This window comes from Natrix helvetica, assembly GCF_964273705.1.
Source record: "Natrix helvetica genome assembly, chromosome: 8".
NCBI classification, from domain to species: Eukaryota; Metazoa; Chordata; class Lepidosauria; order Squamata; family Natricidae; genus Natrix; species Natrix helvetica.
Genome location: NC_138559.1, coordinates 14386656 through 14399338, shown reverse-complemented (window position 1 = coordinate 14399338; position 12683 = coordinate 14386656). Strand labels below are relative to the sequence as shown.

The 12683-nt window shown below is 43.7% G+C and overlaps 1 protein-coding gene across 1 annotated transcript; it reads left to right on the top strand.

The window, feature by feature from the left end:
• Positions 1 to 1059: 1059 nt before the first annotated feature.
• On the top strand, positions 1060 to 10419 carry PLPBP (pyridoxal phosphate binding protein; the record flags this gene model as incomplete). Its single annotated transcript, XM_081960499.1, has 8 exons — positions 1060 to 1338; positions 3791 to 3898; positions 4534 to 4569; positions 5045 to 5120; positions 6295 to 6429; positions 6905 to 7047; positions 7150 to 7248; positions 9117 to 10419. 8 exons carry the CDS (start codon positions 1060 to 1062, stop codon positions 9252 to 9254), a joined length of 1014 nt encoding a protein of 337 aa, XP_081816625.1. The 3' UTR covers positions 9255 to 10419.
• Between the last annotated feature and the right edge of the window lie 2264 nt (positions 10420 to 12683).

The window sequence follows — 12683 nt, the reverse complement described above, 5'->3', positions numbered from 1 at the left end:
AGACATTTTATGGAGCTAGGCTTCCAGGCATTCCTGTGAGGATCATTAGAACTTGATTATCAGAGATTTTTTATCTTTTTAAACTTGAGACATAAATAATTGATGCCTTTATAAAGTTGAAACGTGTTTCCCTACTGTATTGTAACTCTTTATGAATGTCCTAGAGAAAAAAAAGCAAGCAATATGTTCTTTATAGGCAAGCCCAGATGGGAAAAGTAGTCCATATTTCGGGAACAAGCTTGGGTGATGGTGGTGGCAGTTGAACTCACATTGTATGATACTGTGGTTTATTTAATGTCATGTTTTTGGCCGCGGAAGCCAAAAGCATTAGAGCTGAGCAAGTTGTCCCAATCTGTCTGGTGGCTCTATAAATATGGGAGATTTGGGTGGAATTCTTAATGATATCCTATCCTTCCAATCCCTCTCTTTCCTTCCCTCTTCCCAAAATCTTGCAGATACATTGGATTCCAAGGACAGCTTCTCTCTCTCTCTCTGATCAGTGGGGAAGATGGGTACAGGAACCAGCATGCCCAAGCCACTCAGTTGGTGTCAACTGGCATAGATCATTCTTGGAGCTCAAATGATGAGTCGTCCAGAAATGAAGCCAAAGTAGAAACAGAGAAGAGTGGGGGGAAAGCATGGAAGCGTAGGGGAACTAAAGGTTTCCAGAAATACTGAAAATCTGCAAACTCCTCTGCAGGCAACCTGACTTTGCATTTGCAACCACCCTGGAAAACGGAGAAGTTGAGTAGGGAGCTTGATGTATCCCAGAGAAAAGCATACCTGCCCTCCGTCCCTTGTGCAATCCTTAAGGAAGGTGAAGAGGGTCTGCAACACTACTGCAGTAAGGATTTGACAGTAGGACCACGACTGTAACCTCCAGCCTTAACCCTCATTCCAACCCTTCTAGATAGAGCTCTTCATGCACGTATGTTCCCCCAACCACTGGCTTTTGGAGCTGCCTATGGCACGCACGTCTCAAGCCTTGCCTGAACCTACTAGTGGCGCGCATGCGTGCTGCTGCTTCCCCGTCTCTTCGACCCACCCGACCTTTCCAAAATGGCCGACGACGAGGGACGGTCAACTGCTTCAGCCCCGCCTTTTTCCGGCTCTCCCCCCCAATCCCGGCATCTAGCCGAGCGCAGCCTCGAGCGTCGATTGGATCCCGCGTGTGTGGCGGAAGGTGGCGCACTCGGCATCCCGGAGGGCCTGCGCGCAAAGGAAGAGGAGGCCCGGCGAGGGATGTGGAGAGCCGGCATGGCTGCCGGGGAAGGCCTGCCGCAGATGCTCCGGGCAGTCCGGGAGCAAGTGCAGCAGGCGGCGACCCGGAGGCCCCAGGTGATGTCCCGGGACTGGGGAGGAGGGCAGGACCCGCCGGGGCCCACGCTCCTCTGGGTCGGGATGGGCCTCGTTGAACCGGCCCTGCGCTCGGACTTCGCGTTGGGTGCTTTGCGAGGCCGGAGCGGCGGGACTCCCCGCAGACCGTCGATGGGCGCCTTCCAAGGCTTGGGGACTACAACTCCCATAATCTTCAGAAGCCGCCCTGGCTGGGAGGCGTAGTCCCCGCGGCTCTGGAGCTCCTCTGGCGGCGAAAGGTGGAATCCCCTGCGATGCTCTTAAACCTTCCACTTGCTTCACCTCCAAATCCTTCCAATCTGATTCAAAAGGCGCTTTTTTTTTCTTTTTGTAGCCGCAACTGCTTTCATCTCGGTATGGAGAGAAGGACGGCATGCAAATATATTTATTTATCCGATTTATATCCCCCCTCCTCCTCTGATTTTTGCGGGGCGCCAGGCGTCTTGCAATACAACAGATAAAATGCACAATCTTAATTTTTAAGAAGTAACTAATATGTGTCATTCTTAGCTGCATGCTTACCACAAAAATGGAACGTATAAAATGCACAATATGAATTTTTTTTTAATATGTATTCATTATCGTTAGCTGCACGGCTTACAATAAAACAGAATGCCTTTTTAAAGGTTTAGAAACTTCATTAATGGACTTTTACTTAGAATATGCCCTAAAAGTGTCATGTTATTGGGGGATTTTTGAAATAGCTAAGGAATGCCATTATGTGGTTGTGTTTTTTAAGTATGAATGATTTGAGGCAAAAGCACGTTCAAATAATTGTAGCCAAATGAGAATTGCGGTACATTGATAGCAAGATATACAAAGATTTTTGATTTAAAGCGTATAATCTAATATGAACTACAAGTAATGACTGTGGAAGAAATGCAGGAAAGTTATCTGTAACCAATCGACACGCTTTCTACAAGGATGATTCTTTTTTGTGTGTTTTTGTTTAATTAAAATGAAAAAAAATTCAAAAAAACACAGAATGCGTAAAAGACACGATATAAAAATAAGTTGATATAGGGATTATTATGAAATGATTCGCTGTGTGGAGAATGGCTAGGCTGATGTCAGATTTAAATCAGGTCATGGGAGAAACTTGTCTTCTGCTGTCCTTTCCCCCATTCATTTCAATTTAAACATCAGCCTCTGCATCTGATGACGTGAACAGCAGCTCTCTAAAGCTTTTTTCGCCTTTTCGTTCAATTTGCTAGTAGGAAAAGGGGCTCCCAGGCTTCTCCTGGATTTTTAATCCCAAACCTAACTCTCCCAATAATTAGGGAGACTGGAAGCCCCTTTTCCTACGAACAAATTGAACTAAAAGGCAAAAAAAGCTTTTGAGATCTGCTGTTTACTTCACCAGATGCATATTCCATTGTGTTTGGTCATGCTTGTTCCAAGTGAGGCACCTAAAAATGCAGGATCCTTTTGTCTGTGAGATCGTCCATTCGATTTTAATGCATTCTTTAAGATGCCATAAAGCTGTTGTTTTTACATGTTATTCATCACTGTGGTTAGAGAAACCGAATATAGGAAATCCTTTACAACTTGTTTTTATCCAGCAGGCTTGAGAAATGCTAGAGATAGGGGAGCCCGTAAGATGGGCTCTGGTCTGTTCACCCGTGTATTAATTTTATTTGCATTATTTGTTATTAACTCTTGTTTAAACTAACTGGTGGCTTATTGTACGCCCAGAGGTGGGTAGCTGTATAAAGCCATTAAATATATAAATAATTTTCCATATTAATAATAATAATAATTTATTAAATTTCTAGACCGCCCTCTCTCCCCGGAGGGACTCAGGGCAGTGTACAGGAATAAATTTAAAACATACAAACAATCATACACATAAGTAAAAATCAATTAAACAACCCCTGTACAATTTATAAAAATTAAGAAACAGACCTTAAAACCAATCTTAAAAAATTTAGAAATAGGACTGAGGTGGGATAGGTGGAATTAGGCCAAGCCGGCTAGCTGGAATAGGTGGGTTTTAAGTTTCTGACGGAAGGAGCGGAGATCCGTAGTCATTCTAATGTCGGGGGGGGGAGGTCATTCCAGAGGGTCGGGCCCATCACAGAGAAGGTCCTTCCCCTAGGCGTCATCCGCTGGCACAGCCTAGTGGACGGCACCCAGAGGAGTCCCTCTCTGTGTGAGCGAATCGGCCGGAGGGATGTATGGGACATGCAATCCGGTCCTCTCCATGTCTTTTGGATTGGGTCTGCTTCAATCCATGGACAACATTGCCAATGAGCAAAGCTTGTAGGAGTGATCCAAAATGTGGAAGGGAACCATATTGCCCTCCTTTTGTTTGCTGTCACCTGATACGTTGATGGGTCTTTAGGGATTGCTTTCCATATTCCCGCTTATCAAGCTTATCAGAAAGCCCGTATAGACTTGCTCATCTTCTTCTGTTTTTCCTTTGCAAATGCAGACCTTGCCTACCATGCTACCTCGCTTAGTGGCTGTCAGCAAAACCAAACCGCCAGAAATGGTCATTGAGGCTTACAATCATGGACAGCGCAGCTTTGGAGAAAACTATGTGAGTACTTGGCTTAATCTAATGTTAAAAGACAGGAAGGGACGAGACATGAGCCTCCCGGTGCCCAGTCTAATTTATAAGATAGGATGGGATGAGATAAGATAAGATCACCTTTATTGTCATTTTTTTTTTTACTGTGAGCACACTGGCACACATTAAAAATGAAATTGCCTGCTCTTAAATACATAGCGGAAAGAGGAAACTTGAGAGTTCATATGGAACGTATGTTCATATATGGAACAAAACTGTGACTAAATCCAGATGTTCTGCTTCAGATAACACGAAGTCTCCTCCCAGAAGGCAACAGGGAAAAGTTTATTTTGACTTTGGAACTTGCCAGTTAATGTTAAATCCGGCTAATCATTCCTGAAGCAAAGAAAATTAAAGAAAATTATTTAAGCCAATAGGACAGAGCACCACATGTCTGTTGGCTGTATATGTGCAAAGATAGTACTGTTTATTCAGGACAAAGGAGCAGGTGGCGACACCATGCATAGTTTGGGCAGAAGTGTCTTCTCTTTCCCATAATTAACTTTTCCTAACTCTCTTTTTTTGCATTGTCAATTATGACAGTCTGCATGAAATAAATGAAAGTCAACTTTGAAACCTTAATTGGATATTTTTATTTTCCATAGGTCCAAGAATTATTAGAAAAGGCATCAGATTCCAGAGTAAGTAGAAGTACGTTATTTTTTTTAGATAAAAATTTCAAGCGGTCTATATTCTGATCAATCTAGAACATACCGTTGTTGGAATAAATTTGTTCTGCAGAAGATTCCTCCTATTGAAATTTTGAACTTAGTCTAGGTCTAAATAAAAGACATAGAACGTAACAAGGTGGTTCTTTGTCCTTGAGAGACCTAGTAATTTGAAACAATTTTCTTATCTGGATTGTTCTGGATCTGGTTGGGGTTATTAACAATAGTAAGTAAAGTTAAATATGAACACACAGCTACAACAATACACACACACACAAACACACACACGTAAGATATTGGTAGATATTTGTGCCTTTGTTTGAAATTGCAACTGTTTTGTGGCTTTTAATCCTGTGTATCTTTATATAGCAGTTTTGATGGATAAATATAAAATAATGCCGTTAGGTTTCAAACCAGACTATCACATTCTTTGTTGTATTGATCTTAGATTCTTTCTTCTTGTCCGGAGATTAAATGGCATTTTATTGGCCATCTGCAAAAGAGTAATGTCAACAAGCTAATCGGTAATTACATTTATTTTTAATACTGATTTAAGAGACAGTAGGGGAAAAACTTACTATAGAAAGAAAGGCCTGATGTGATATGTTCAGTTTAAATGAATGTCTCACTTTGCTTTGGAATTTCACATTATGATATGTGTATTTATTTTATTTTTGTACTAACTAAATGTATGTACCACCCATCTCACTATCAAGGGACTATGAATTAGTTAGCAGAATGGTGGGATGAAAGAAAGCATAGGGAAATGTTTGTGATCAGATTGTATTGGGCAAGGAACAGTCCGCTCTCTCTTCTCTGCAAAACTTTCAATCTTAGGAATCTATGCCTTGTTGTATTTAATTAATGCAAGAAAACAGGCAGTGGGAAAATGCATGGAATCCTGAACAAACATACAGCCAATTCACTGGACTACATTAGTCTAATTCAATGTATTTTAAGTATCAGTGGAAACAAACCCTCTTCCACTTTCATAACTTCTTAACCACTTACCATTGAATTTAGGAATAACAAGGTATGTTTCTCAGCAGGGCCTGCAAGGCTCGTTGTGCAATTTTGGAAGTTGAAGTTCTCATGCCTTAAATTTGCTATGGTTGAGAAACATTGGTCTAGTGCCGGGATGGCGAACCTATGACACGCGTGCCACAGGTGGCATGCGGAGCCATTTGTCAGGGCACGCGACACCAGCTGAGTTCAGCCTTTTTTTTTTTAAGTCATGTTTTTTTTTAAAGTCATGTTTCGCCCTCCCCAGGCTCCAGAGGCTTTATAGGAGCCTGGGGAGGGCGAAAAGAGCCGCCCCCGCCCCTCCGGGGGCTTCAGCAGCTTCCCTGAAGCCTCCAGAGTGCAAAAGTGGTTTGCTCGTAAGGCTGGTTTAAGCCCTCTGGAGGCTTCAGGGAAGCCGCCTGAAGGTCCCTGAAGCCTCTGGAGGGCCTCCGGGAGCGGGCAGGGGAGGCTGTTTTCGCCCTTGAAAAAAGCATGCAAAAAATGGGGGGGGGCTCTCATGCGTGCATACGCACTGGGGGGGTCGCGCGTTGCATTATGGGTGCGGCACACCCACACACCACCACCCCCTGCGGTCCCCCCTCCCTTTATGGCACGCGAGCCAAAAAAGGTTCACCATCGCCTGTCTAGTGTATGTCACAAATGATATTTGCTAAGGCCCTTTTTCATTTGTTTTAGTGGTGCCAAACCTATTTATGCTGGAAACAGTGGATTCCATTAAACTGGCAGATAAGGTGAACAGTATTTGGCAAAAAAAGAACTCTTCTGAAAAGCTAAAGATCATGGTGCAAGTAAACACCAGTGGAGAAACAAGTAAGTAAACCGGGTGTTGTTCTTCCATAAAATGAACATGACTGAGTCATGATAAAGTTTTGGCTGCTTTGTCCGCTTGACTATAAAGTCAAGATGCTCATTTTTGAGACCTTCCGATGTACACATTCAATGGCTGGAGAGAAGTAACATCTATACTTTGCAGGTAGGATATATGTAAAAGGCATGGGCCTACAGGTGTGCATGCACAGAACCTTTCAAATCACTTGGAAAACCTACACCACGACAACTTTACTTATGGGCTTCCCTGTACAGATACCACACCAGTTGTGTCGAGGTGGTTAAGGGATCCCAAACCCATTCTCCGTGAGTATGGAGGAATAGTATGTCAATGGTGATTTCATTAGTCTTAGATAAAGAGTCTCTCTTGCCATACTTGTGAATGCATCTTGCCGGGGGTATCTTCCTGCAAAAAACTCCATCCACAGCAAGTGCGTTGATATGTTCTCTTTTATAGATAAACACGGGCTTCCGCCAGGGGAACTAATCACAACAGCAGAACACATCCTTCAGAAGTGTCCCAATCTGGAATTTGTTGGTTTGATGACCATTGGAAGCTTTGGGCATGATCTCAGTAAGGGTCCCAATCCCGACTTCCAGGTGGGTGAAATTTTGAGAGATAATACTGGTAGGCAAATCTTGGCTTTTAAGGAAATGATTGAGCGATGTTCTTTTCCCCCCTCCCCCAACCTCTCTCTCCAGTTGCTAATCTCTCTGCGTCAAGAACTGTGTGAAAATCTCAATATCCCAATCGAAAAGGTTGAGCTGAGCATGGGGATGTCTACAGACTTTCAACATGCAGTAAGTCCGTCTGTCCTTTCGCCAAAGGTTATCAGAAGCTTTTTGACATTGTCATCTTTCCCACTGAAGAAAGCTACGGAACGGTCTAGATCAGCGGTTCTCAACCTGTGGGTCGGAACCCCTTTGGGGGTCGAACGACCCTTTCACAGGGGTCGCCTAACGCCATCGGAAAACACATATTTTCGATAGTCTTAGGAACCGAGACACCGCTCCTCTTATCGTTGGGGGTCACCACAACAAGAGGAACTGTATTAAAGTGTCGCGGCATTGGGAAGGTTGAGAACCACTGGTCTAGATCATCTTTCCTAACTTAATACCCTACTGATCTGTAAATTAATGGACTTATTTCCAGCTGAGTGGAATGGTCATTCTATTCAATTATTATCTAAGGAACAGTTAAGTAGTGGACCAATTGATCTAGAAAGTAGGCAAGTTCTTTCTCTTTGGATTTATTCAGAGAAAAGCTAAGCATCATCCGTTGGAAGCTTTCATTCAGAACTCTTTACCATCTGAACTTGGATGGTTTCTTGGGTGGGATGTAAAGCATGTAATTTACCACAGAACATAAATTATGGTGGATTCCACTATGGCTTGTCCATCAGGATAGACTACAGGGACCTATAGCTCAAAGACAGCACAGCTCCGTATTCAGAAGACTAATAGGCATCTCCTGTTAGAAGGACTAGATGGAAGTCCTTAAGTTCTGAGATTATAATGGGTAACTTCTAGACCAGGGGTCCTCAAACTACAGCCCGCTGGCCACATACAGCCCGCCAAAGCCATTAATCTGGCCCGCACATAACCACGAAGCTTCCCCCTCCTCACCCGCCGTTCCCCCACCCTTTGGCAGAGCACAGGACTTAACTTCGAGAGCACGGCGAGCTGGAACTGGAAGATAAGGCCAATATTTTTGGCCTGCAGAGTGCTTCCGGAGGCGGAGAGGTAAAAGATGGGGCACACGGACACCCTAGGAATCCAAAAATGGGCCCCTTGTCCCCCGCCTCCAGTACCACTCTGCAGGCCAAAAACAAGGCACACAGAGGCCTCCTGGGGTGTCCACAAGCCCCATTTTTGACCTCCCCCATCTCCAGAAGATAGACAGAGAGAGAGAAAGAAAGAGAGACAGAGAGAGGGAGGGAGGGAAAAAGAGACAAGACACAAAAATGAGAGAGAAGGACAAGAGACAAATAGAGAAAGAGAGAGACTTGTTGATTCTACGCTCCTTGGGCTGCAAAACTGAGTTTCCTGAAGAGGACCACTAGACTCCTAAACAGCTGGGAAAAAAACAATCTAGTAAAAAGAAAAGGCAACCAAAAGAGAAACATGTAAACAAAAGCAAATAAAACACCCCCAGAAGCAAAACAAATTAAAGTTTAATTTGTCTGCATTGTATAATGGACTGCTAATTGGCCACGCCCACCCAGTCACATGCCGACCTAGCCACACCCACCCACCCACCCAGTCCGGTCCTCCAGCAGTCTGAGGGACTGTGAATCGGCCCCCTGTTTAAAAAGTTTGAGGATAGTACTGGCCAAATGCACCAGATGTGCTCCTATAAATCAGCTTGAATGGGGATTCAGAGTTTTGATTCATTCATTTTGATTGGAATAGAAGTTTTCTACTGTTGCCATTTGATCAGTGGGCTTGTGAGGCAGGTTGTCTCAGTTCCATTCCCCCAGTTGTCTAAAACCAGTGTTTCTCCACATTAGCCAATGATAGGTGTGCTTCAGAACCCAGAGTTCTGAGTTGCCAAGATTGGGGATCTCCATTCTTGCTCCAGATTCCTAGCTTAAGGGCGAAGGAGGTTCCTTCGGTTCATGTCACACTCCTAACACTGGTTCTTTCTCCCACCTTTTAACTCTGCACAGATTGAAGTGGGATCTACCAACGTCAGAATTGGAAGCACCATCTTCGGAGAGCGCAGCTATCCCAACAAATCTGCTGGCGACAAAACCCAGAAGGAGGTCAAAGACAGATTGGAGAATTTGACTCCGAAGGAGAACTAATAGCAGAGGCTCAAGGGATTCCCTCTGTTGGAGGGAATCTCCTTGAACTCCCGGGCACTTTTTGCGGATGGCAGTGAAGCACTAGCAGGTAACTGGCAGGTGTGACAGGGACTTCGGCACTTGTACCTTTATTCTTGTATATCCATTGAGGTTGCGTTGATAGGGAAAAAAAACAGCAGCACCTGTGATTGACTTCAGTACTTTAACCGCAGTGACTTTAAATAGCTACACTGGATAAACCATTTGACTTAAACTGGACTTGGTCTGGCCAGAACAACATTTCCAGGAGTGGCCACGATGAGTTTCTAATCAGAGGCACGTTTCTGGTTTGCTTCCCCTTGAAGCAAGGTTGCCTTAGGGAAAGGTTATTCTCCGTCCTCCCGCTCTGAAAGCTTTTATTGGCTCAACTTCTGTGCTTCATCTTTGCTATCTTTCATCTTTTTCTGTAGCATTTCAGAAAATATGCTCAAATGGGGTGGTTTGCTAAGTAGCCCACGGGAGGAAGGATAGATAGGGATCCCAGTGAACATCAAGCCTACCCCTGGATCTGAGATTTGGAGGAGTTTGCTTCTGAAATTGTTCTCTTGACTATTACCACTGCCGAATAGCTTTGCTGTACCATTTGCTCTATAATGTAGTCTTGGGGTTTCTTTCCTTTGTTTGAATCAAGTCAAGTTTGGAACGATTCCGATAGGAAGCCGGATGGCTCTGCTTGTGAAAGCCAAGAACCCCCCCCCCCCCTCCCTGGCTCTGCCGCCAATATGCAGGGTCATCTCTTAACCGTGCTGTGCCTGATCCCTATATGAGAAATGGGGCTGACCTACCTCACGTGGCAAATTGAGGGGGGGGGGGGGCTGGGTGCGAAACCTCTCCCCCTCGTTACCATCATTCCATAGGAAAGGCAGGGCTGCTTTCAGTGTCTGCCTAACCGAAGGCCAAGCAAGATCTTGCAGCCAGCCATGATTTGCTCACCTGTGCGTGCGTGCGCACACGAGACGAGACCGATGGCATTGCAAGATTGGAAGGGGCACATAATGCAAACAATGGTTTTCCAGGGCAAACTTCGGAATTTCTGCATTTTAATGCAAAGCTCTTGTCTTTCCAGGTTTGATACCCTGGGGTGTTAGTAAATGATGATGGGCTGTATTTCCCACTGTATGTATGTATGTATGTATATATATATATATATATATATATATATATATATATATATATATATATATATATATATATATATATATATATATATATATATATATATATATATATATATATATATATATATATATATATATATATATATATATATATATACATACATACACACACACACATACATATACATATACATATACATATACATATACATATATATGTATCCCCCTCCCCCATCTTTAAAAAGTACACCTTGACTAAAATCTTATTGAAACAGAATGCATCGCTAAAGATCCATCGGAATAGTCCTTCCATCCTTCCTTCTGCAAACCCCCGTTGGTGAAAATGTTTACCGTGGAATCTGTTTTGTAACTCACATATTGACAATCTACCTGAAAGCCTGGCCTCATGCTGTAAGTGATCTTGGCAGAAATATGTGTTAATTTTTTTTTTTTTAAATTGTCCTCTCCTTGTCCACTCTGTCGCAAAATTGCTTCTAGCTCTGCATCTCCGGAATAATTTAATGGCGTATCTTTGAGTACATCGCGATTATAAAACACATGCTTGACTCGTAGAAAGCTCCAGATTTAACCCCAGCACCCCCAAATAAAAGGGTAGCAGATTATGGGTCTGAATTCTACTTGGCGTTTTCAACACCCAGTAGCAATCCTAGAATGCATTATCAGGTGAGGTTCCTTATCCAGGTAAAAAGCCAGTTTATTTTTAATTTTGGGAGTCACTTGATGGTTCACATCTTTGACTCTCGTCTATATGCTACTAAAGCTCTCGTGTCTGATTGATTGTTGGGAAACTTCAAATGGGCAAAACGTTGCATTCATAGGGCAACAGATTTTGAATTGACGTAGCTCAGGCTACCTTACAGAATGCATCCAAAATCCAGGACCTTACAAGGAAAGTCAATGGGGAAGCCAGCAAGAAGTCGAAGGAAAGTCAATGGGGAAGCCAGCAAGAAGTCGAATATCACTCCCGCTCCTTCTGCTATTTTGCCTGCTGATGGTCATGCTATTTCTGTGTTTTAAGTAAGGAAATATTTCTGAAATGGTGACCCATCAGGGTTGTCTGGTTCTAATATATAAACTGCAAGGTACAGAACATCCTGCTAGCTAATTCTTTTACAGCGCAGGTGCAAACGCTAAATGCAGTCCAAACTGACCTATCCCAGTCCCTGAGCTCCACAGTCCTTTCTTTTGTCTTAAGAATAAAACTAGTTGTGAATCGAGATACTATTCTGCTTACTAAGCTATTAAAGATATATATTTTTCCTCTCCTGTGGTGGTGTGGATGTTTGAGTAGAGAACCATATGCATCTTGTTGGATTTTTATTGCCACAACCCGGACTTACATTTTGGTGTCTGGTGAGAAGTGCGTCGTCGTTCAGAAAGTCTATTACTAGACTAAGGGAGGAGTGTCAGTCGCTATAGGGGCAGCACCAAGCTAGATTGGCGTGGAGAAGGTGGCCAAGCAGTTGGCACTTTAGAAGAATGCCAAGAAGAAGTCAGGGATGGATCTTCAGGTGCCTGGTGCTTCTTAAAACAAGCGCAAAACATGGATTGCTAGCATCCCTTTCATAGACCCTTGAGGTCGCACCCCTAAGAGTGAGCTGGTCCCCAAACAGGTTCAGTGAGAAATAGCAGAGGGGCAATAGGGTACCTTAAACCTTGCCTTTGTTCCTTAACTTTACTGTCCATCCCCAAAAGTGGTCCCGGCCTCAACACATATACAGGTAGTTTCAACTTATAGCAGTTCATTTAGTCACCGTTCAAAGTTACAAACTGCACTGAAAAAAAATGACTTAGGACCATTTTTTTTTTACATTAAGGACCATTGCAGCATCCTTATGATTACGTGATTTACATTCGGATGCTTGACAACGGACTCTGCTGCCGTGTCTTGGAGTTACGTGATCCCCCTATGGCGGCCTTCTAGCAAACAAAATCAACGGGGAAAACCAGGTTCACTTAACAAAGCTTTTTGCAGCTCAGAGCCCAGAAATGTTGCATCCCTCTGCCCTACAGGTTTTTAGTTCAGAATGAAACACAGGTAATCCCTGGGTTACAAGCATTCCCTTAGCAAACATTCAGAGTTACGCGATCAGCGCCCGCTAGCATTTGCAAACAAACTCCAAAACTACGAAACTTGCAGCACCACAGCAGTTGTTCACGCTTATGAACGTTGCCAGCCAAAATGCAGCTTCTGAGGGGCGGATCTACCACTCCGTTCGGGCCTCTGCGGGCCTCCCCCAGCCCATTGCAG